Raw genomic sequence first — 25,287 nt, forward strand, 5'->3', positions numbered from 1 at the left:
TGCTTACAGGAATCAAACCTGGGTCTCTTGGGTCATGTACCATCACTTTTACTGTGATGCTAGCCTTGCTCCTCAGAAAGCCTGCAATCCAACACGGAGCTACATAATGTCACTCTGTGCTCTAAGCTTCAGGCAGGTAAGTTTTTCTAGATGTCAATATTCAGACTCAAAAAAACCCCAACAAACCACATTCATCTTGTTCTCCAAATAAAAGAGCAACATCATTAAGACGATCCCTAGGATTCTTCAGAAACTGTAGAGGTGCAACTGAATTATGCCTTACAAAAGAGACCCATGTGCAAAACTACTCCCACTGGTTTAGTACTCCAGGAGGCACACCCAGCATCCTATGTTCATGACTGCCCCGGAAACTTTTTTCTGAGCAGAACAGTTTGGGATCTGAGAGCACTTCTGCAATCAGCAGGTTCAAAGTGTTCTGAAATGTCATATGAAATATGCCTTTAGAATGTCACAGGAGTGTAGAGCCCCGACTTCTTAAGAGTCACCTATTAAAGTGAAGAGAGAAGTCCTGGAACTGCACAATGATTTAGTACTTTTAACACATGATGTCAGTCTGCCCACACTTGAAACTAAAGACTTTTTTCCATCTGCTATGTCTTGTTATCCACAAAACACAAAAGCATTTTAACCTTCACCAAGAGCAACGGTATTAATGGGAATGAACAGAAAATGACAGTGCACAATCAAGCTTCAAGGTGTTTTAATCATGAACACGTTTCCCTAAGCCCTGTTCCAACTCCTGCTGTTGGTCATTGTTATTTTCCCTGTCTTTTTGAACAACATGAATGTCAGCTACCTCCTGTGCAGAAACTAGAAGTAGGATCTGAGGTGGCAATGTACTGTTTTAACTTGGCTGTGAAGGTGACTCTTCTGTTCAGTTCCCTGCTTCTATTCGCAGCCAGTCCTGGTCCATGTTGCAGCACTGGGAACAAAAAGTAATACTTGCAGTGCTCTCATGTGCAACAAAGTTCCTCAGACTTGATGGTATTAAAATTTTCACAGCTTGCTAGAAAGTCTCATTCAGTAAATGTCTGGCAATTGAAGAAATGCTATAAAATGAGCCAGGCAAAATTATTTTAGGTGATTTAAAAAGCCTTTTAGATGCAGACCTAATGTGAAGCGAGGTGTATGATACTGAACATGAAATTAGTCCTAACAATACTGAAGCTTTGTTCAGCTGGGTCTGGAGACCTCCTGCAGACAAACTATGATACTTTTCATACCTGTAAGGTGCTAAAAATTAAGAAATTGCTCTAGGGTCATTCTGCATTTTTCATGGTCTGTCTCTTGCCTCATCTTCAAAGGGATGTCAAACTAGCCTGCTCCAGAGCTGATGCTTATTGTACCATGCAGCCCATGATTTTACAGATCAATATACATCATAGGTGCTACAACCACTTAGGAAATAGGCAACTTTACTGAGGTTTCAACATGAAAATAAAATAGGAGAATGAAATTCCTGGAGAGGGGGCCTAGGAAAATAGAACAGGCAAAGCTCCTTTCTTAGCTCAGAATCCAATGTGTCTGCCTTTTCAAGCAGGAAAGAGTGGAAATAGTGCATGATCTTTTCCTTGGAGCTCTAGAAGTCTGCAGAACTATACATAAGACGTGTCCAAACTATGCAAGTATTTCTTATAGTACGGGTTCCCAAACTCCTCCCAACATACACTGAGCACTATGTGAACTTCCACTGGTTTCCACCATAGTGGTGCTGAGTCAAAGCTCAGGTTCCTCTTTCATGCTAGAGCCTAAATAAAAAAAAATAATGAAGAAAACAGTCATACTGAGTATGTTTAAAATAGAGGTAGTTTGTTTCATGAGAGAGGCTTGGTTGTTTCAGGTGCCAGGTCAAACTGAAAACAAAAATCCCCAAGAAATTAACAAAGTGATATTGAGGATGCATGGTTGGGGGTGGTGAGAAATAGACTGCTTTAATTACACTGAACACTAATGAAAAGTATTCTTGCATGAGATGTACTTATTTGGAGTTACCATGGGGCACTGAAGATTAATTAAAGGCAAGATCTTGATTTCTTGCCTCAGCCAGTGCTTGCTTTCATTTCAGTGAGACAGTATCAGTTATATGAGGAAAAGGGTGGTCAGCTGGTGCTTCTGGACAGGACTGCCTCTCCCTGTGAATGGGTCTGAACACTCCAGTCTGGTCAGTCACTTGCTTTCAAGCAAAAAAATGAGCCTGGATTGCTTTTTGTGTCATTGACTTTTGCGTCACTTACTTTTCATGTCTTACCAGTACAGCTCATTAATGAATCCTTCTTCCACTGACACATAATGGGGAGAATTTTGATTTACATTTTTCAATTATCAAATCTCAAAAGCATGGGGCTTTCTGCCCAGTTTGGATTGTTTTCCATCTATGGCCAACCTATGCTCACTAGCCTGTAGCTGGATTATTCAAAGTCCTATGCCCAAGCCTATTTTTTTAGTCAGAAAGTCATCAATAGGACATGGTATATGAGTAATTGATAATTAAAATACAGTAAGCTGTGTCCTGGATAAAGTCGTCTCTTGTTGCCTTCAACCTTTCTGCCTGCAGCTCTTCAGAGGCAGGTGGTGTTCTTTCAGGACTGTGCACCTTTATGGGACGATTGCTCTGCTCCTTGTTCTTCTCAGCAAGGTAAACATAAATAAACAGAAAGAGTGGACATAAGGCCCACATGTGCAGTTGCACTTGCTAGGATATGAATTACAAGAGCTCTCGATCCTCTTACTTTAGCGATTTTGTTGACTGTGGTCAGGAAATAAGGCAAATTCCTGAGCTCCCTCTTGCAGCAAGGGGAAAGGTGATTGTGTGGGCACAGCACAGCAGCAGGAGGTAGGCAGCCCACTTCACACTCCCAGCTTTGTAAAGAAGCTTGTTTGGCCAGATCATCAGCGGGGGTAAGCAGGGACCCACTGCCAGAACGGGTACAAGACCACACGTCACTGAAGGACAACTTTCTAAACAAATACATAAATAAGGACACTGATAGTCCTCTCCTCTTTGATAATCTCGTGACCTACCTTGCTCCCTGTAGATAAAGGTCAAGTTTTCTTAATTGGAGATAAATTTCCTGAAACTTTGCCTGGCAATAGATCTAACAGACATGGACTTGTGGGACAAACTCATGCTGTGGATCACTATTAAATTATTTCACGTTGGAATTCAGCCTGGAGCAGAACCAGCTTCAGTGTATGTAACCACAAGCATCCAGTCGGGTTAAGCAATAGTGCTTGGCATCACAGATTCTGCCACTAAGGTTGGTTACACAAGGTGTTTGTTTTGGCACTCATACTCCCATGCCCCACGTTTTGCAGAGTGTGGGGTTTGGGAGTTTTTGTTTGTGTTTTTTTCCTGCTCCCCATGGGTCTAATACTGCATTCTTCTGTGGTGACTCTCCAATATATTTCTATTTATTCTGCAGCCCTATTTCAGTGAAGAAATAAATAGCCCACTCCGATTTTTTGGCTTCTACATTTTCTTGCATTTCCCTGCTCCGAATGTCAGACTTGTAGTTCTCACTTGTAAAGCTCCTCAAGGGCGCAGGTCAATTGCTGGGTAGGTCAGGAAAAGATCATGGTCGACAGCTCTGCGTAACTGGCTTCCGCCAAGTGGGATTTTTGTTTCCCATGGCAGGCACAGAGATAAGCCACTGACAGAAGCAGCCCTCCAGAGTAGGGTTGTGCAAATCTATGATAGATTACATTATAGTTATACTGAGAGTATATATATAAGAAGCTTTGGCAATGCCCAAGTCGCAATTCCCTTGGTGACTTGAGACTATCAGGCTACTCCTTCCTTCACCTCGGTTTCCATATTGGCCACTTGAGGATGGTCGTGGTGGCGTGCCTTGTGGGAGGGTCATGGTAGTGGCCCTTGTTCCCACAGCCCTTTGGGAAGCTAGAGTGCGGTTCGAGTGCTAAAGAAATTCCCTCCCTGGGAGAGTATATCCTGTGTACTCTCCAGTTGCATCCTTCCAGCTTGAAAACTTTTCAAGCCACTTATCTAAACAGTTCCCACACGGTAATGCATCGCTGCCCCAGGCGTCTGCTCTTGCTTGTCTGCAGCTTCCTTTCCTCTGACCCCTGTGTGGCAGCAGCAAAACAACCTGTGAACATCAGGAGCTTCATGTGCTTTCAAAACCAGGCTTGATGTTTTCAACATATTCTCTCATTTTCCTGTGCGCAGACTGCTGTCTAACATTTCTGGAAAGGCAGCTGGAGACTCCAGCCAATTTCTATGGCATTTTAAAGCTGCACATATGTTTAATATATCTACTACTTCCTTCCCCAGGGCTTCATGCTTCTCTTGCCATTCATCTTTTCATACTGAATGCATAGAATATGAGTTATCTACAGCGTCACTACCATAATATATGGCGTTTCCCAACACCTACATGGCAAATCCATTAGAAACTAACAGCTGCAGACTAACTCCAGCAGAGTGAATGCTCTACCTGGTGGGAAACAATCATAAAAAGTACTTTTCCCATTCAGAATTATGAAAAGGCTATAGAAACAGATGCACCTCCCTTCGCAGTTATTTTTCTGACTCTAGGAAGAAGTAGGAGTCAATGAAATCGGGGGAGCTGGTTTAATCTAAGGCGAATGGAAAGAAAGGCTAGTTCAAACAGCAGGCCAGGTTGAGAGCTGGTGAGGTGGGAGTCCCATAACCAGTGAAGTGGCAATGGGGAGAGCTCATGGCAGCGCCCCGCAAACTGCGTGTGGAAAGGGAAGGAAAGCCAAGGGGTGCCTTCTCCCAAAGTTGTAACTCTGCAGCAGCAGGTAGAATAAAAGACTGTCAGTAATGCAGAGCAAACACAGACTTGGAATAAAAGCAGCAAATGGATGAGGATGCTGTAGTTTCCTTGTCCACTGCTATCTTACAGGAATTTTTCCACTCTCCTGCTCACCACAGTGTTGGGAGTGCCTGCCAGGTGTGTGGTGAGAGGGTACTCCTTCAATCAACAGCAGTTAATGACAGCCCTATAACCACAGCTCGGCTGAAGCCTGAAGCATTTTGTTGATACTCCTACTTTAAGGTGGTGGGTTTTTCATATACTTACATATTTATTTTTGGGTGCTAAAAATGTAAAAGATGCAAGGGTGGCACAAAGCTAAATGCAGAGAAAGAAAGTTTGCTTGGGAAATACAGACATAACTTGTTTCTCCTGCTCTGCCACGAAGCCAAAATAGGCGCGTTTACCCACTTCTATGACCAAGGCTAGCTATGTCAAGATATATACTGCTTCCCTTTTTAACCCGTGTGAAGCTGGCTTCACACAATGACTGTCTGGAGCAGTCAAAGCTTGGAGCATCCTCAAAGTCCAAGCCAGGGAATGGTTTCCAGGACAGTAGGAACCACTTTCAGAGTGGCTGTTCTTTGCCACATCACATCACTGCTGCCAGGTCAGCTCGTCTGGAACTCGTGCACTGAGCCTTTAATGTTGCACTGACAGTGTGGGCAAAGAGTAACAGAGGAGCTGGAGATGAGAAACAGAGATGGGAGGAAGCACTAAGTGAGGAGGCTGAGAAGGCAACTGTAAATACAAAGTTTTCATGTAAAGTACAAAGCAGAAGTGATTCCACCATACACAGACTTTAGGAAACGTACTAAACTGGCAACGTGAAAAGGAAGGGTGATAGCTGAGAAGAAACAAAGCAAAGAAGTATATGCAAGGCAAGGGGTAGGCAGGGACTCCAGATAGCAGGGAGGTAAAGAACAAGTTTGTGGAAGAATAAAATCTTAGCATTTCTGAAAGGATCCATTAGGGTCAGCAGCCTAGGAGATACCAGTGCATTCAGTGACCTGGTAGGGAACAGCAAACTGGCCAAAACAGTGCAAGGCTTTGCGGTAAGCCGGTGAATGATTCCTGGGACTCCACCAGGAAGCTTTTTGGTTGTCTTTCGCAATGACTACAGGAGACAGAAGTGGGCAGGATGGCTATCTTATCAAGGCAAGAGCTGCAGGGGGTGGCTGGGCACAGGCCTAGAGAAAAATCTGTGCTGCATGCATAAATCTTGAATCCTGGCATTCCTTCCTTGGTAATCAAACAGCAGGCTATATTTAGCTCAACCTAAACAGAAACAAAGAACAGCAGGACTACTCTTAGCTCTAACAGCTGCCACCAGCTGCTGAGAGGGGACGCAGGTAGAGCCGATGTCAGATGTAGTTAAATGAGATGGAACAGGGAAGGCAGCTATGCTTGAATGAACAAGTTGGCGTTTGGCTAGAGAAATTCTGCCTTCTATTATTTCGTGGTTAGCCAGAAGGAAGATTGAATGTCGAGCAGAGCATGAATGCTTTCTACACCAATTGCAAGGCTATAGTGAACTATGGACAGGCAGATAAGCAGAGGAAAGGGAGGAGGTAACAGATATAAGTAGACCATCTTGCCACTCAGAGCAAATGCTTGTGTGTCTAGCCCAAGTTCTTGGTGTTCCCTCTCTTCAGTTTTAGCATAACAACAATCAACAAATGCAGTTTTGAGAAAGTCCAGGAAAGACTGGTTGTCACACAGCTGCTGACTAAATACTATACTGCTTGCATCTGTGTGGTAAGGCCAGTGGGGCTTTTCCAAGTGGCATGCTGGGGTTGCCCACAGGTACTGCTGATCCCAGTACAGCCCTGCACTTGGTTATTATTGTACACCCTGCCTGGCCCCAAAACTGCACGTGTTAGGTCCACCACAACAGCGGCCCCTCTCCTTGCTGGCATGGCAAGGACTCTCAGGGCCACACATTCATGGGTGACAGCGACTTTTTTCACTGATCCATGAACCCAGGGCTCACCCTCTGTATAGGCATCAGCGTTACCCACTGGACAGAAGTGTGGAAAGGTCATGTGAATGCAACTGGTTGCTTGCAGTATTGCCTGCTCCAGGGGGACACATTTACATGCTTGCTAGGGGAGAAATAATCACAAAACCTCATCCAGTGTGACCTAATTACTGTTATATTTCTGCCAGTACATGTACACGTACATGCACATTACCTCAGTGAACCTGTACCTGGTTGAAAAGTGTAAAACCAAAGGATGCAAAAAGTGGGATTGTTTAATGAGTACTTTACCAGTGAAATATTAGGGAGAATTAATATAGTGGGTGTTAAACTTGATTACTGAGTAATTGCTTAAGCATCTGGTTGTCATTGCCATTCTTAAGAACAAAGGAAAAAAAGCAACTCATCTACTCCACCGGTGTAAAAAAACAAACAAACAAAAAAACAAACCAGAAAATCCACAGTCTTCTTCCACCCACATTTTTGGATTTCAGAGACACCTTATTACGGTAATCTTCCCTAGATAAATCAGTTGATATAGCATGGACTTTGAAGCTTTTGTGGTAGCTTTCCCTGCCTTACTAGCAGAGCTGTGAGCTTGATGACTAATCGCTCCTTAATAACTCATGTTTCCTCCCCAAAAGTCCCTGAAATGAAACTAGTGGGGGAAAACATATGAGCAGGGATTTGTGAAGTAGAAAATCACTTTGAAATGGGCTTCTTTCCCAGTAACCCGTATGTTTTTTTGAATGGGGGGTGGTGCTGAATTCAGTGCTATTCCCCACATGCCCAGACCTTGCAACTGGGAAGTGATCCCTGGTAGTGTATTTCAGACATATCCCCAAATAATGAAAACAAAACACAGATTTGTTGTAGGCCTCTTTGGCTTTGCTGTTGCTTGAATTTGTTCCGTAGGAACTTTCAAATCCAAATATCTTTCTCTTAAGTATGTTCCCCCATCCTGGGTTAGACAGGGAAAATAGCGTAAGCCAACAGATACAAATCTATGTCTACTCAGGACTTTCCCAACTGTGACACTAAAATGATTGAAGTTAGCGAGATCTTCATTTCTGAGATGGGACAGGCTCTTTGCAGGATGTTATTTACTGATGCCACTTTATCGATCACCCTCTTGCCCAAACACAAGCATCTGAGCTATTGCTGGATCAAAAGATCGACAACAGCCCTGTGTCTCATGTGCCTGATTGCATAAGAAAATGATTTGCATAGCTGCCTAGAAGCAGACACATATTTACTGGGGGGAGCCTGTGGGAGCTTTAGTATCTTTCTGTCGTTTAAGCACCGGTAGAAACCACACACATTTCCATGTCACATACGATGGCTGCAGCTGCACGACCTGTCCAGACAGATGAGAAGTGCATCTGCCTGTGTGGGCACACCATACACGCTAACCCAGAAACTTGGAGTATTCAGCCTGGCACACACACACAGCAAAAAGGCAAGTTGGACAGCACATACTGCAGCTGGACATTCTCTCTTTTTTGGCCAAAATATAAAGGCTCCTAAGCAGAGGTATTTTGAGCATTCATAGTCAACTGAATTATGAGTTGGAAAAGTATGAGCCGTGCAGTGCTATCCAGTACATGCCCTTCTTTTCTCCTCCTGGTTCATACATTTTCACTCCTCTTTAGCTTTCTGGGCACGTACTGTACCTTGTAATGACATGGAAGAACAAGGCCTGTAAGTCTTTATTAATTGTTACTACTGTATTTTTAAAAGGAGCTATTTAGGAAATTCTAACTTTTGTTACCATAGGAATGAAGCTGTAGGATTCAGCAGAAGAACAATTTAAACAGCAACGTTTAAGTAATTCACATCAACTTTAATTCCCCGCTCCCTCCAATCTCCTCTTGGACATGAAGAAAAAGACTTTAAAAGCTCTCTGTCCTTCTAAGTGCTGCTTGACTGTAGCCCAAATTAGGAGGTGCAGCCCTGTTATCTATAGCAGGGCTTAGCAATGTCCCTTCCCACCCACAGAGCGTCTCCTCTTCTTCCTGAGTGAAAGAGCAGCAAAGTGCTCCTTGGCTCAGGCAGAGCTCTGCATCTGTTTTTTTTCAGCTAGTTTAAAGCAAAGTTTATGCAACTTCTGAAGAGTAAGAACTGGGTGAATGGAGGAGCATCCAGTCCACTGTACAAGAGCAGGTTGGGATGCTCGTACCTGATGAGCTTGCCCAGATGAGCTGACCAGTGATTTGCTACTCAGTGTAATTCTGAACTAAGTGCCTTACTAGAGGCACTTTCTGAGTTGGCTTGCTCCTCCTTTTCTATTTGAGAGGTTTAGGCCTACATTAAGTAAAAACCAAAACAGGACAGGTGAGTTGATTAGCAATTCTGCTGGCCTTCTCCAGCAGGCGGGAGGAGACAAGGCAAGGAAGGACAACAGTAAAGAGCTGGCACTCAGACTTGCAATTCCCCCCATTTGTTTTTTAAACCTTTGAACCATGGAAACGTGACAAGCAGCAAGAAAGTGGAGAGAAGTTTTGTTTTCCCTGGCTTTAACTCTTTTTTGAGATGCTATCACTATTCTGACTTGTGAACAGTGTTCTGGTTTCCCAACTCATGTTGGGAGAGTCTTGGATTAGCTGGGACTACTTAGTAGAACAAGCAGTCTTGCATCCCATTAAACAGATGTTTAGCATTAATGATGAGATAAGGATGTTCCTCAGCTCTCACTAATGGTAACAGTACTATTGGCTTTCATGGTGTATGAGGGACAGCTTTAATTCTCCGCATGTCCTGAAGCACAACACTTCTTTCTTCATAGCTGCTTTGACTCACTGATCCAAAGTCCTGGTCAGGAACTGGAAGAGGAGCCTCTCCAGGATATTACAATATGTGTCTGTAAGTTTACAGATGCCGTCAGGTGGTGAAGCCTCTTACAGATTAAGAACCTAATGCCTGGCTCTTCCTCAGCAAATGAAGATGAGCCAAGCAAGCAAGCCAGTGACCATATTTTGGCATGACTTTCTGGCAATTACAGTGGCCTTATTTATCACCCAACGTCTCCTTTTCATTGCACATATCTAGCGTGCTCCAGAGTTCTGCCTTGCATTCTTGCTTCTGGAGTCTGGCTTATCTTGCAGCTGTCTGGCCAAGCCTACTCTAGTAACCTATGGCCGCAGGATCCTGTCTCAACAATGTATTACAAACTGGTCACAGGGATAGGGAATTACACAGCTACACTGAAAAAAAGACACTATCAACACTTATCTAGTAGGGTGCTTATCTGCCAAACCCAGCTATCTGGAGACTACTTTGTGTCCGGCTCTGTTTTTAGCAAAGGTCTAACAGCACTTCCACAGCTCCCACTGTTGCTACTGTTGGCTACAGGCAAATTGGTATTTTCAGACACACTTCCCCCCCCCCCGCCCCTTATTTCTCTGGAGTTGGCCGAGCTGTTGAAACCGGATCCTTTTATGGGAACGTACAAGAGGGGTTTTCATAAGCAAGCTGGAGATTCTGGGAGGCACAGTTGCTGCTCTGTTGAGGTAGCCAACAGCACTCTGTAGTGTCTCCACACTCCTAAATTCACCTTGTTGTGCTGCCCACTTATTTGCGCCTTCATTTCCACACAATTTCACATGCGTGGTCACAGTCAAAAAGAGGGGACCTTAGTCATATTTTATGTAATATTTCCTTGCATCTCAAATGGGAGAAAAAGAAAAGAGACAGGGGGAAGGCTCTGAAGGACTAGGATGTTTTTATTGGCTTTTCATTAAAAATTATCTCCTGCCCGGTTCCAGGACTACAGGAAAACATTTTTACCATAAAATCCTAGTATATTGAAGTCTACAAAAAGGATACAACAGGTAAAAAAGGCTCTTGTTGATCCTATGCTGGTGAGGCATTTTAACTGAGCACTTAACTGGTAGTTTTGTATTTTTTAAATGTAAGCTCTCAAATGATTAGGAATATCAGGGCAAGGGGAGTCTCTTAGTGTTTCGATTTTCCTGCAAATACTTCAACATGCTCTTGCATTATTTTGAATCCAGCCAAAAGACTGGACAACCACAGAAACCGTCAACCAAATGTAAGACAAACCAAAACAAGAACCACTGAAGTTACTCACAAAACTTGGACAGGACAGTGAAATACAAATACAAAAGAGGGGTGGGGTGAGCACAGCAGGGGAGAAGGAACAGTTTAAACTTATCCCAGTATATTATCAGCATTCCCTCAGGTATTTTATTCAAAAAGGTAGAATTTAATCTGCATTGTCTTTGTGTAAGCGGTATAATCTCTAACAACCTCTGCCTCACATACGCCTTTTTTCCTGAAGGCTGACAGAGCTACTTCACTGAGACTGTTCTGGTAAAATACCTTCTGGGTAAATGCACTTTTATAAACAACCCGTTCTGAAGTTAACAAAACTATCTGGCCCGTAAAACTGTAATACGTTTACGGGCCAGAACCTTGGCCCTTCTAATACAAAAGTTACTTTGGGGAACCGGAGCTGGTTGACAGCAGTTGAGAGTCTAGCCTAATGCTCTTACCAGTACATCCTACCTCCTGGCTTGTCTTGTGCAGATTTCTCTAAAATAAACAGTACCTTAGAATTCCCAAGCCGGTACAGGAGTATGATTAGACTCAGTCTCTTTATTTCCTCAAGCCTGTGGTGCAAGGACATGTTGGAGTGGTCCTGGAGCTGTCAAGTTAATGCAGCACCACTGAACTACCCGAGAGAGCCTGCAACCCTCGCGTTATGCTCCTTGTCTCACCGAAGGAAAGGCTGTCTGTAGAAATGGATTTTTAACATTTATGCCTCCCCCTTGTGTTTCTACCATATGAACTCACCAGACTACATTTGTTTCTCAAAAGATCTCTCCAAATGCAAACTTTACACATCATATTTTCTTGGTTTCCGGGTAAATATGTAAATGCAAGAGAGCACTGAGAATAAAAATTAGTCACTGAAATCAACCGGAATTACAGCTATTACAGAAGTCACCCAATAGTTAATAGAGGATCTTATCTTGGAGGATAGGGAGCATAATATAGATACCTTCATATGAAGAGACAAATTAAATATTACTAATTCTGTTCCCATGGAAAAGAGGAATCTTGCTACTCACTCAATGAGAAGTGGGATTGAGTTGGGGTGGGAAGTTTGTTTTGTTGTTGTTGTTTGTTTTTTTTTAAAGCGATAAAAGTACTTTATTCTGGAGAACCTGGAGAAAAATAGTGTGGAAAGCAAGGAAGAGAGAACTCCTGGCCTGATCCTGACTTCCCTGACAAGAATAAGGTCAGAGCTGTCCCTTTGTACAAAGAGTTTGTCTGCACACAGGGAGCAAAAAGTTACCTGATGACAAGCATAAGAAAAAATCAGACGACAAACATACCTGACTTGCCCACGCCAGCTCGACCAAAGATCGCCAGCTTCACTTCTGCGCTCTTAGCCATGCTGGAAGGAAGGGAGCGGTGACAAATTCACCCGATTATCAAAAGTGAAGCAGAAGAACTGTTCCCAGCTCCTGTCTTCGGCTTCACCGTGTCATTGTGACGTCAATGCAGAGCCTGGGGAAGAACACCACGAGGATGGAGCTGCAAGGAGCCAGGCTCTCCCTCAACCCCCCTTCTTTCTTTTTAAATAGTCATGATAATTGATGCTACGTTCCCACTTTAAACACTGCAGTAACACCACTGACACATTTGGCACTGTTCATACAAAACCTACCTTCAGCTTTCTAGCTCTCGCTGTTTGTTTCACACTGGCACTGTAATATTGCAAAAGGCACTTAACCCAGAGTACCTGCCTCACAAGGTTCCTTATTCTTTCTTTCTCTTTCAGCTGCAATTGCTTATATTTACTGTATTTGCCTCAACTCCAACGAATTAGTTCTCGCAGAATGTATTTAAAAGCCACAAGCACTCACTAATAGTGCCTGCAGAGACCTGATCTTTCCTCAAGCCCTCTAGTTCCAGAAAGGTTTCAATTACTCAGCTGCAGTTGCCTAAAAACCTCTAAGCACTTGTACCTTGCCCATTCTGCTAAACAAATCCGTACGCAGAAGTTCTCCAGCGCTCCTTGTTTAAGCTGCCTCAGCTCATACATAAACATTCGGCAAAGCATGGGGTTAGAAAAAGGATCCCAGAATTTCTGGTAATACGCTTTTAATAGGCCACATGGGAATTATCTATATTCACAGCTTTGCTGCGTGACCTTGAGCAAGTCACCTGACACTTCTTGATTTCTCTAACCTGGAGAGTAAAAATTATAACAGTACCCATCATTGTAGAATGCTTTAAGATCTTGGGCGAAAAATGGCAACTGTGATGGTGATGATGATCCTCAGCCCTGATTAATACATCAAAAATTCGGTCTCCCTTTAAAACAGGGTAGAACTTTACTTGCGAATGCAACCTGTTATGAAGGTTTGCTGCTGTGCTAAAGTGTCCGCTTTAACCATAAATTCTAACAGTGACGTAGGAAGTTCTCTATGTTAATATTACCCGGTCTACAGCAAAATGCATTTAAAAGTTGTCTCTTGCAATAAAAGCCTGCGGCTTTTGCCTATTAAAAAAAAAAAAAAAAAAGCTTGTAAAAAGAAAGAGTAAAGACACTGTACTTAGAGAAGGGTCCCAACTCATCTCTGACGCCTTTATGCTCCTGATTCATTTTGCCTAAGAGCATATATCAGACCACGCTCGCTTCGCATCGACAGTTAGAGCGCAGAGCGCTTCAGGAGCCGTATCACCTAGCGGGGTGGGAGGGGGACACCGGTATTTCCCTCCCACGAAAGCTCCCGGCCGCCAGCCGGTACCTAACCCAGCGCCGCGGGGCTGCGCGCCCGGCCAGCGCCGAGCCCCTGCGGCCAGCGCCGAGCCCCTGCCGCCGCCCGCGGCGCGGCACGACCCGCCGCTCCGCTCCGCGCCCGCGCTGCCTCGCCCGCCCCTCGCCGGCAGGTATATTGTACATTTCTAAGTAGATGCCGATTCATCACCGCCTGCCCCGTAACTTCGGGTGGGCTCTGCTCCTCGGCCGGGTCCCGGCAGGTGCCGCCCGCCCGGCGCGGGGCGGCTCCCGCGGCTGCGGGCACCGCCGCGCCCTCGGCACACCCGGCTCCGCGCCCGCGGCCCCGCGCGCAGCGGGCACCGTGCCCCCCCCCCCCCCCCCCCCGCGCCGCATCTTCCCGCCCCCGCTCCTCCCTTCTCCCCGCGCCCGCGGAGAAGCCCCCGCGGGCGCGCACCGCTCCGCTCCGCGCCGCCCGCCCCGGCGCTCACCTCCTTGCGCGCGGCCAGCGGCGCGGAGGGGCCGCGCTCGGCGGTGCCCGGGCTCCGCCGCCGCGCTCGGCGAGGGAGGCGCGGCCCGGCCCGGCCCCGGGCGCGCCCGCGCTCCCGCCGGCGGCAGCGGCGCGGCCGCACAATGCGGAGAGGCCGCCCGCCCGTCCGCCCGCCCGGCCGGCGGCGGCTCCCGCAGCGCCCGCCGGCCGCCGCGCGGCACTGCGGCGCCCCCTGCGGGCCGCCGGGCGCAGCACGCCCGCCCCGGCGCGGTGCGGAGGGCGGCGGGCGGCGGGCGTGGGGCCGCTGCGCTCCGCTGGGCCCGGCGGGCGGGGAGCGGTGCGGGGCGCCGGCCGGGCCGGGCCGGGCCGGGCCCTCGCTGTAGATTCCTGCAGGCGTCACCCGGTGCCCGGCGCGGTCTCCGGGAGGAAGGAGCGCAGCCCTGTAATTCGGCGTGTTTGACGGTAACGTAGCCTCTAATTATGCGGGCCAACGGCTGCCGTTCACACGCGTAAATTTTGTCTAAGTGCTCGCTAGCGGGCCCGGCCAAGTCTGCTCCAGAGCTTAATTTAGCAGCTCAAGTACTCTCTTTCCTTCCCTCTTCTTCGCTTAGTGCTGCTCTCCGGTGCCGCCCCGCATAACTCTGTACAGAGCCAGGTAGTCTCTCCCTGTCCTGACAAGCGGAACGGCAAAGCGACGGTAAGGTTGCTGCCTCATCAGACCGCTTTCCAGTAGCACCAGCTTTTTCCACGGCGCTCTTCCTCCCTGCATCCCAGCGTGGCTTATGGCAAAGGAAAGCATTGTTATTTCAATTTGCAAATGGGGAAAACGAACCGTGTAATTACATCAGTCCCTCCAAGAGGCTAGTGTCAGAGCCAGGGATCGAGTTCTGAAATGATAGGATCAAATTCACCGGACAACTCTTACTTCCTTGTTTATTAAACTATCCGGTAATGTAAAGATACATTAGTAACAGATGTGAACCAGAGCTGGAAAGCACTCTAAGAAGAGTTCAGTGGATGTTCCTCCTCTGTTTCTGTTCCAGCCCAGATCTGAATGAGATACAAGATGAGTAAAAGAAAAAGCTCTCCCCTCACTGTCTTTCTTGATGCAAAATTAAATAAAAGTTGGATTCGAAAAGATCTTCTGTGATCCAAGCCTCTCTACAAGAGCACAATAAGCGTTTAGGGGGCAGGGTGGCAGTCCTGAGGAGAAAGGAGCACCTCCAAGCTGTGCCAGCTGCAGGCACTCAGGAGCAGATCTTAAAATAGTTGTACTGCATATCATTCAAAGGAAAAAAAAAATCCGAAGGCAGATGTGAAAGCAGTAGTGTGGTTTATGCTTTACTTGTTAAAAGTAAATGCTGAGGCTTTAAGCCTTCACTCTCGTTTGGTTTACATAATTTAGAGGGATTAGCTTTTTCCATCCTCCTAAGAGAGCAACTGGTGAGTGTCTATTTTGCATCTGGAGAAATGTGTGTTAGTCTCGAGGCCTGACATTTGTTTTGTGTCTATGGAATTCACCCTGCATGGGGCTGTCAAATTAAATACGATAACTGGCTTTTCCAAAGCAGCAGATAATTTATTGGTCATTAAAAATCCTAGTGGCTGTGCAGTCTGCTTGCGCTGAAGTCTCTTATTGGTGCCAGGGCATAAGAATTTAGTAAACACTAATCATGGACACAGGCAAGGGTTTCAAATGGTTGAGACCCACAGGGCTGGTCCAGGAGCGCCTCAGTTGCTGTTTGCTTTCTCTGTACTGACTGTGCTTCTCATACATGATGTTGATGGGTTTGTGGGGGGGGTCTACCCAAAACGGGTTTTGAAAGCCTTAGGTTTTAGTCCTATAGACCAAGGACCACCTTGCTTCATCATAAGCAATGGTTTGTTGGTAGTTGCGGAAGACATTTTCTCAGTGGCTTTGCCACAGCTGATCCTAAAATGTGCCCATGGGTATTATCCTGGCATAGGTAAAGAGATCAAGGTTTTCCCATGGGAAGACCATCACGTGACTGACTGCCTGCATGATGGGGCAGGTTCCTTTTCTGCCCTTCCGTCTTCTGAAAATTTGGGAAAGGGGAAGCAAAGCCGAAGGTACGTGGGGTCTGCTCCCAGACGGTCTGTGTGCTGTCAGTCTGAACTCAGCCTGATCCAGCAGAAGTCAGGAGCATCCCTTTCCCTCCCCACCAGAGCCATGTTTCTTAGATTTCTTCCTCTTGTGCCTTGCATGTTTGGTGAGTCATAGTGCTTCAGAGCCTTAATTCATTTTGGAAAATAGCACTTTAGTATACTTAAAAATATTATTCTTGTTTTACCAGGAAAAGGAGCAGTCCCGGCACAAGAGGATAGCTGGCCTGTGGGAAATATTGATTGCAGTGGAGCTGAGGGAAACTCCCTCCTTTTTGTAGGCTTCTTTTCTACGGTGTCAAAGCAATGAAGTGTATCTACCCACAGTCACCAGTGAGTTTATCTGTGGCTTTATGACTCCTAGGGGCGACACTGTGCCTTGTAATAGGGCAGAGCAGGCGACCTCCTCTCCCTCGGTGAGCCCAGGCGCTGCGGACATGTTACTGCTGAAGAGCTGGGCCCAGCCACGCTGTGAACATGGAAACTGCGGCTGCGGGTCCATGGCTGTGTACTTACACCAGGGTCTGTAAGGTGGGCCTGCACCTCCTGGTGCAAGGGATATAGCTGGCTTAGCTCCCCTGTTATCCACACCTGGTTGCATCCCTTTTTGCTTAGGAAGATGCCCACCAATGGTGCAGAGCAAGAATTTTGGTTCTTTTATGGTCTGGTAAATGCCTGCAGTCAGCCAGTGTCTGCAGTCAGAGCTTCAGACTACCCCCGTGCACCAGAAACCGTAACGGCTGAGGAGGAGATAATGAAATAGGAATGTGAACAACTTGAAATGTAGATGAAGCCACAGACTCTTAAGTCAAAGCAAAATGCTGTTTCAGGATGGATTAACAGAGGTGCAGTTACAATTGACAGAAGTATTTTAGAAAGGCTCACAATTTTAAGTACCACTAAATACTACTTTACTGGCTTAATAAGATACCTAATTGTTGCTAAAGTCCAGAGTGTTCTTTCTGTCTGGTCTGGAGGTGTTACCTGTTTACCGTCAAACACTTCTACCGGCTTATCATTTTCATTCTGGGTGCTTATGGTGTGTTTTCTGGAGGTGTTTCTGTTGTGAAAGCCAATGGCATTTGCTTCCCCAAAGGTGGGAGATAGGACTGGTGTGACACTGCAGGCCTGACAGCTAACATGTGAAAAGGATATATGAACAGGAAAGAAATGCTGAAGGTGGGGTATTTTTTCTTCCGAAGCTGGAATTCCCATTATAGATGATAATTTTGCAGGTTTCAACAACTTTCAAAACAGGATTTGGGCATGGGGTTTGATGAGACTCATGAGAGGAGAAAAGATGACAAAGACCTGATTTCAGAAGGTCACTTAGGAGTCTCTGAATCATCCTATGGAAATGAGTGGCATTTCATCTTCTGAGCACCTTTGTGCAACTGAGTCCAAGTGTCTACTAACTGTAGAGCAGATCATGCCGTTGGTGACATGGACAAGGAAACAGACTCCTCTGGTACGACTCCTGCAGTAAGGAAGGGGTTCTTGAGCTCAGGACTACTGCCTTTGCTGCTGCTGTGGAAGGGCAGCCCAGACCTGCAGGGAGGATTGCTCGAGATCAGAGCACACCTGGTCAGAGCTGGATCCTTGTCTCAAACAGCAGCCCATCAGTGACTTGGTTTACTTTTTTGCCCTTCCTTCCAGCACTGGTCTGAGAGCTGAGATGATACTTGATAACTAGTAGAAAAACTACCAAATAAATAGCATGTTAACACAAATATATGTAGCTATTACTAAGGGTTCATTGGGAAACATTCGGATTGCTTTCTTCATTTTCATAGAATATCTTCCAAATGTTTTTGTGCTGGCTCTCGGCAATGTACATAAATCTGTTCAGTTACGCTAATCTAGCGCCATGAAAAAAATTGCAGCTTTGTCATTAAATTATGGATGAACTTTGTTGTTAGTTTGGTTTGTAGTCAATATGAAGTATTGCTGTTTTAAATTAATATTGCATTTTCTCATATTTTCCCTCGTGGCTCATGAAACACTGAGTTTATAATGATGGGTTTTCTTGAGTGTACACTAAGGATTTATAACTTCTCTTTCTCTTGACTTTCCTCCTCACTATATAGAAGAAAAATCAAATACATATTTTTAAGATGCAGGCTTTATTACTTTGTTTATTTCTAATGCAGTAAATAAGACCACAATACTGCGAACATTTGTTTGCATTTAACCTTACATGGACAGGCTTAATGGAGTGGCCAAGGAAGCTACAGCTTCCCCATTAGTATCACTTGAAGGTGGGTTGCGGAGTTGCTTGCAGAATCCAGGCTTCAACATTTTGTTTCATTTGGCTTGATGAGGTGCCAAAACAGGGCCCTGGAGGTGGACATGGGATGCTCTTCACAGCATCGTGTGGATCTCACACATGCAAATGCCTCTATGCTGTCTCCTAATGCAGGCCTTCTGTCTCAGTATGCATTTGGCACATTTGCACGGAGACATGTAATACACAGCTTGGGTTTCTTGCAGTAGCAAGATTTTTATCAGGTATATTTAACAGTGATACATGTGCAAAGCTGAGAGGCACAGCTCAGTAGGAACTATTGTTAAGTAGAGTAGTAAAGCATAAACTCATGTTTTATAACACATGGCTAATGGATACTCTTCATATTGCCCCAGTTAAAATGCATAAATTCTGCTAATCTGTGTTTCTTCTCACCTGTGCCATTGACTAGGTTGTATCCTGACAGTCCTTCCTTGAAAATGGGCAAGCTGTGACTCCACGCTCACGGGAATACAGCAGTGACTGCACTGACTCCATCATAGTTTGGTATGTTGCTATTACTGGTTTTGCTCTTTGTTACAGTTTGCTTTTCTGGTATTGTTATTTCTCCCTCCACACTTACTCAGATCACAGAGAGATCCTTCAGTAGGTGTTTGTTAATGTAAAATTAATTGCTGTATAACCCTGAAGAAAGCAGGGTGACTGTAACTCACTTGTGCATATTTATAATGATTAAACACCTACTTGCTTTAAAACTGATGAAGTTCAGTTTCTACACCAAAGTATATTTGGACTAATAATTAAATCACCTACATAATAGTCTGCAAACTAGCTAGTACTCATCTGCTAGAGAGATTTGTGTCATGGTTTTAATAAAGTACAGTTATAGAATTAAAAACCACTGGTAACAGTTGCGACAAATTTTGCAACAAATGTGCAATACCAGACTTTATTAATGAATGAGTTACACTCATGTGTCATCTTAATTTCTTACAGATGTATTCATGTTCTTTGAAAGGACCAGTGGAAATTGTCATAAATTCATTTGCTATTCATGTTAATGAATGCTAGCTCTTATTCTTCCTCAATGGTATTATGATTGCAATCTGGATTGCCATAGGGACCCCGCTGTAATTCATCATTGCTTCAGTGTTCAAATCCTCTGGTGGAACCAGATATTGGTGTCGACAACATCTGGAGTTTTACGTCTCTCGTCTTTTTTCTACCTCCTTCCCTCTGTTTAATCAAGAGAATGGGAAGGGGAAATTGCTGCCATTGTTAATATCGTCAAGAAACCGAATGACTGCTAGGACTTTGGAGGATATTTAGACCTAGGATTAGGAGATACAGGCCTGTTCACAGAGGTGAGACTGAGGAACATCTGCTTTCAACACACTGTAATGCCAGTCGCCATGGCATGCCCAGAGAGGCAGGAGGCCACGCTTCCATCTCCCATTCTGAAGCCAAGCAGTGGATTTGGCGGGTGTGCCCTTTCACAGAAGAGCGTCTTGGCAACCACAGTACATATGTATGTGTGAATATATACCCCGTTTCTTTCTACTGGGGCTGTTTCATGTTGTGTCAAACAGTTCTGTACTTGTATCAAGGAGAGATGTAGGTTGTTGTGGATTTTACGTAGGAATCTTTATCCTTGCCTGATCAAATCCAGACTTGCTTCCTACCCAAGCCCTTCAGATGCCAATCCATTCTCAGGGGCAGGGTTTAAATGAGCTCAGGGATACACTGCAAGGGAAGTCTTGAGTGGGGGCTATTCCTTAGCATAAACCATGTCTGCCTGTCCTTGTAGTGTACGACAATAAGTTGCTTTGTGGGAATGTGACCATGGCGAACATCAGATAGACACGTCAGCCTGTGTCCTTCCTAAAATGGTCTGATAACATGTACAGCAAGGTACTGTGTGAATGCTGGGCACAGCCACGTAGCAGGATGGGGATACACAGTGCTGTCAGAGAGCATCCGTAGACATAGCTGAAAGGGCTAACCCTGCAGCCCTGTGGCCAGGATGAAGACAAACATAGCAGTCCCTGCCACAGAGAATATTTAATTACATTTAGGAAAACATTGATGTGATAAAATGATAGCATCCTGCCTCAAAACTGTATGGTATTTATGGGTAGGGTACAGTCTTGTGAGTTTGGAGGGGGCTGGATTCAGAACTCTTCAACAAAAGGAAAAATTCAACTTGGCATCCTAAACATAGCATGAGCTAAAGAGAGAGTAAAGATAAAAGGGGGGAAAGTGAAGAAATTGTCACCATGAGAGTAATTTTCTTGACTTTTCTGTCTAAGCTATCCAGAACTGAAATGATTCTCTTTAGGTTAGCCAGATCACTGCATTAACAGAAAATGAGATTTTTTTTTTTAAGAGAAACAGACTTTCATCCTTTCCTTGGTTTCTCACTGATTTCTATTCCTGTGTGTAAGAGACAGCAATTTTGTTTACAAAATCCATCAACATTTATAAATTCTCCAGAAATGTGCTTTTGTGCTTTCCTCTGTCCTGTCTGCTGTGCTTGGGAGATCATATACAGATAATCCATCATCGTCCTTCAAATCTAGCCCTTCAAATTCCTCCTTGCCATAATCCCTAAAATCAACTTGACCAATGTTTGTCTACAAATATGTTATGACCACTGCCTATCATGCTAACTAATATTTTTACAATCTTTGTCCTTCCCCATCTATCCACATCATCAGTTGTCTTCCAGGACTATGAGCGTGTCGTGGTAGGGAACCAACCTTTGTGCATCCAAATGCTCCACAACTGGAATGGCCTCTGCACAATTCACGTCAATGGGATGGTGGTGCATCTTGTAAACATCTTGAATGAAAAGTAGTAAGTACGTTTTTCAGTCAAGGACTGGATGACCTGCTGTCCATAAGTCTTGTGAACTCAGATCTGATTTACGTACCCAGGGCTGTTGAAAGCTGAATGATTTCTTCTATCCTCCAGTGTGTGCTTGAACTATGTAATTTTGCCTTAAAGTGCACCTGTGTATTCCTTCTCTTTGGTGCTGTTTTGGAGAATGATACCCTGGGATTTATATTGCCACTTTTCTCCACAATATTCGTGCACAAGGTCTGGAGGAAAAAAACCCACCAACTATTTAGATACTTGACTCCTATGGTGTGTGAGTGTCATCTAAATACTTTTTTTGGACTGTCCCTGAATTCTTTATGTATAAGTTGTTGGAGGAATTCAAGCAGCCTCGGACTCTTCTCTGTTCAGGGCACAGCTGGTGAAGGAAATTAGCTCCTTCAGCATTATAGAAGCTAGTTGGAGCTGGTAACAGACACTGAGCATTCCTGTGCTGCTCTGTGACTGTAGGACATGAGGTGATGGTGCTGGTGGATAATCCATCCTCATCTGGAAATCATTATTGCTATTCAGTCTAGCTTTTATATACTAATTACTGTTATCATATTACTTATTAAAGTCTCTGTGAACTAGTTTCTGAGACTGTGTGTGTGCACTAAAAGTTTCAGTCAGCAACAAAGACCTTTAGGCACCATTTGTAAATGAGTGATTAATAAACCAACATAAAAGTTTGTCAGGACAGAATGAGAGAAGCAGTCAGAGATACCCTCCAACGAAACAGAAGGCAATGTTAACAAACAGATGTTACAACCCCAAATTTCTCAGCATATTATCCTATGAGGTGGAGAAACTCTGAAAGGACTTATTTTGAAAAACTAGTAATGCCATAATTTGAGAAATCTTTTAAGCACATGTTAAATTCCCATGGACTCCCTGTGCAACTGAAGGCAAGCTTGAAGGATTCAATAAAACAGCAGCAATTAAAACAGCAGAAAGAAATACCTAAGATTAAGTCTCTAGTTTTTCACCTAGCCTTCTCCTCTTCATATAAACACCAATCCCATGGAAAGCAGTGTAACATTATTATGGAGATTAACTAACCAAGCAGTAGCTAGTTTATTTAAGCTGCTCATATTTTCAGTATCGACTGATAGTGGGATAGCAGGAATACAATTGAGAGTACTCCTTAAGGAACACTATCCACTAATGCCTGTACTATACCCTTAATTAGTATGGTATCATCATCATAATAAAGTCTTTTAAAAATCCATTAAATGTTTTGGGCTCCAGTCAGACAAAAGATTAAAAAAATAAATGTTTCATTTCAAAATACTTACAGCTAATACTTAAAATTAGTTTAATTTCTTTTTGTTTTGGCTTTATCCAGAAAAAAAAAAACATACAGGAAACTCATAATTTAGAGCAATGAACATAGCTGCAATATCCTTGCATGATTAAAGAACGTCCTATGCCATGGTACATTGTTTTTTTCATTTGTTACTTGAGTTTTCTTCCTCGGGAATGAAATAGCATGTTTTCTCTAACGTCACATAAGATAGTCATTCAGCCATTTCATGTGTACAGGTGCACAGCAAATGGGCACTGAGAAAGAATACGTCAAGTGAAATAGCTTAGTTACAAGAATTTTACGATGTTTTGGCCGGTGTTGGTTAAATTTATTCTAAACTGTGGATTCTTAAACACAAGGACCAGTACTTTTTCCACAGTCAAGATGATTCCTGTTTACATCTGTTTAAGGACAAAGGTAATCTGAAGTCCTTGCAGCAAAGAAAGATTAAGACTTTTCTGTTGTGTTCCATATCCAGACTGAAACACCAAAACAACAGCTCATTGCTGTCCTTGCAACACAACAAGGAGACGTCAACATATTTGAAAGTGTCATGCACAAAGCAGAGAATGGCAGTGTATCTCTTTTCAGTAACATAACTCTGATGAAAATAGCATAAATGTTTGTAAATATTAGTACTAACATAAGAGTTCATCATTTGCTTACCTAAGAGTTTTGGTAAAAAAATGTTAGAAGATAGTTGTGTTTCAAATTGTTTGTTGTCTGTTTGGGAATTCTTTAAGAGGTCATGATATTCATGAAGAATTGGTAAACACATCTTCTGAAAATCAGGCACCCAGAGCTGTCCATTGCTTTTGAAAACACCACCTCTTGTCTAAAATCACTGTTAATTGAATCAGTATTCATCTTTTGAGTGATTTAATTAGTGGATGCTTAATCTGACATATCTCATACCAGTTTGATGTTCGGAGAACCATGATCCAGTATTTTGTAAATACCTGTTCCATATTAGATATTTCCAAGTAAGCAGCCAAACTGAGGTAGCCCATACCATCCATCTTGCATACGATATGGATGCCTCTGTGATGCTTTGCATTTCCTATTAATCATATAAGTATATTGGAACAAGTTTTCCATTGTATTTAAAATTACAGGTTACTCTATATTGTTCCCTTTCCTGATTCAGTCAGACAACAGGCTGAGAGTCCAGCCTGAATGTAACATGATCATACGCAGCAAATCAATTATTGGAAAGGAATTATAGGAAAAAATATCCCTAGCTGTGGACAGGGTCTGTAGCTAGTGTCTCCATTCTGGGCATTACCAGTAATGGTATCCTTTTAAAAACAGCTAGGGGTGGGCAGCTTATTTCATCTATCTTTAGCCATTTAATACACATCTAGTCTAAGCTACTGATGTAACTTTCTGCAATCCATGGAGTTACCTCTAACAGGCAGTTTATCTTCTCTCTCTCTGAAGGCATCTTGGAGGCTCCAGTGTTTCAATACAACCTAACAATTTACTGCTGATACAATCTACTTCCAGCAACCCTTCTCACCTAGCTGGAGACTGGTCACAGGCATCCTATCTCCTCTTATAGTCGGTGACCTATTTTGGTGAGATGCATCCAGTCTAGCGCACCCTTTTTTTTTCCATTAACTGTAAGGTGATTTTAGTTGAGTAGCTCAGAGCGAGCCGTTTACTATTGGTCAAATAAGTCCTATTTCCAGCTGAACTCTTGAAGGTTTGGTTCTCACAGTGCATTCCTATAAAGTGTATTTCCCAAGAAGTGACTGCCTCGCAGCTGCAGGCACAGGACTTTTCTCTAGGAGTTCAAAATTTGGCATTTATATTCTACGTATGTGCCTTACCAGGCAGGTTTGTGGCTTTCATTCTTGTTTTTACAGAGGATGAGAAACCTATAAAAATGATATATATTTATGGTACAACTTGTACACAGTTTTGGTCTATGGACAGTGGTTTGTTTTCCAGCCACAACAGAAGCGTTCTGGAAAGCTTCATCATTGTCATTCCTGAGAGCTTTTCACCCAAAAAACTTTATCTCTTTTTCTCTCTTAAGTCCTGGTTTTGTCTACCTCCAGCTTTTACAATAAAAAAATTGAAAAAAAAAGATAACCTAACCACTGTAATTGTGAACTATGATCTGACTGGCTTTATTATAAGATCTGAGACAGACACCATCATCACCAGCAGCTACATAAAGGACCTGATTCCTCCTTTTCTTGAGCCTGAATGGGGGAGACAGCTTTTGTTTTAAGGAGGTCCACTGTTGTCCTCAGTGCTAAACCCCACTATTACTGCCCTGGCAACCACAAGCCTTTCAGTAAAACAACCATGTCCAGATGCACACAGCTATTTAACGTGGGTTTCAGGGTAGCACCTCTTAAAAGGCACAAACTAGCAGTCTGTATTTATAAATTTGAATTCCTAGGCTGAATTTCAAACAAAACAAAGATATTTTCCCTTTTAGGTTTTCTGGGGATGCCATGGTGAGAGGAATGCCTTTTTATGTCTTTTTTAAGGCAGGCAGCGTGTGCATTCCATGGCCCTGTGCCATCTGCATCATTAAGCCACCTTCTTCCCTGATTTATATTAATCTCGTAAGCACTAAAACTCTGCTAACTATCCAGCCAAACTAAAAATAACCTCTGAAAATAATCCAACGTAAAAATGTTTGGCTTCCAAGAGAGAAAGCAATCTACCTACTCTTT

At 44.0% G+C, this 25,287-nt stretch overlaps 1 protein-coding gene and 1 long non-coding RNA gene across 3 annotated transcripts in view; one reads left to right on the forward strand and one right to left on the reverse strand.

Moving 5' to 3' along the window:
- Positions 1-14,147, reverse strand: part of RERG (RAS like estrogen regulated growth inhibitor) — a 110,770-nt gene extending 96,623 nt beyond the window's left edge. Inside the window, exons 1-2 of the mRNA XM_030041397.2 lie at positions 14,041-14,147; positions 12,159-12,333 (exon numbers count right to left, since the gene is read on the reverse strand). Of these exons, the coding sequence (XP_029897257.1) occupies positions 12,159-12,219 (61 nt within the window). The 5' untranslated portion in view covers positions 12,220-12,333; positions 14,041-14,147. The remainder of the gene's footprint in view (positions 1-12,158; positions 12,334-14,040) is intronic.
- A 240-nt stretch (positions 14,148-14,387) lies between these two features.
- The window catches only part of LOC115352842, a 28,630-nt gene continuing 17,730 nt past the window's right edge, over positions 14,388-25,287 (forward strand). Inside the window, exons 1-4 of one of the 2 annotated variants that reach the window (XR_003927286.2) lie at positions 14,388-14,501; positions 18,860-18,954; positions 19,405-19,936; positions 21,126-21,264. This is a non-coding gene — a long non-coding RNA (uncharacterized LOC115352842). Of the gene's footprint in view, positions 14,502-16,359; positions 16,497-18,859; positions 18,955-19,404; positions 19,937-21,125; positions 21,265-25,287 lie in introns of those variants that run through there. The other variant, XR_003927285.2, reaches the window with a different exon arrangement.

Source organism: Aquila chrysaetos, chromosome 17, assembly GCF_900496995.4.
Source record: "Aquila chrysaetos chrysaetos chromosome 17, bAquChr1.4, whole genome shotgun sequence".
Lineage (NCBI taxonomy): Eukaryota > Metazoa > Chordata > Aves > Accipitriformes > Accipitridae > Aquila > Aquila chrysaetos.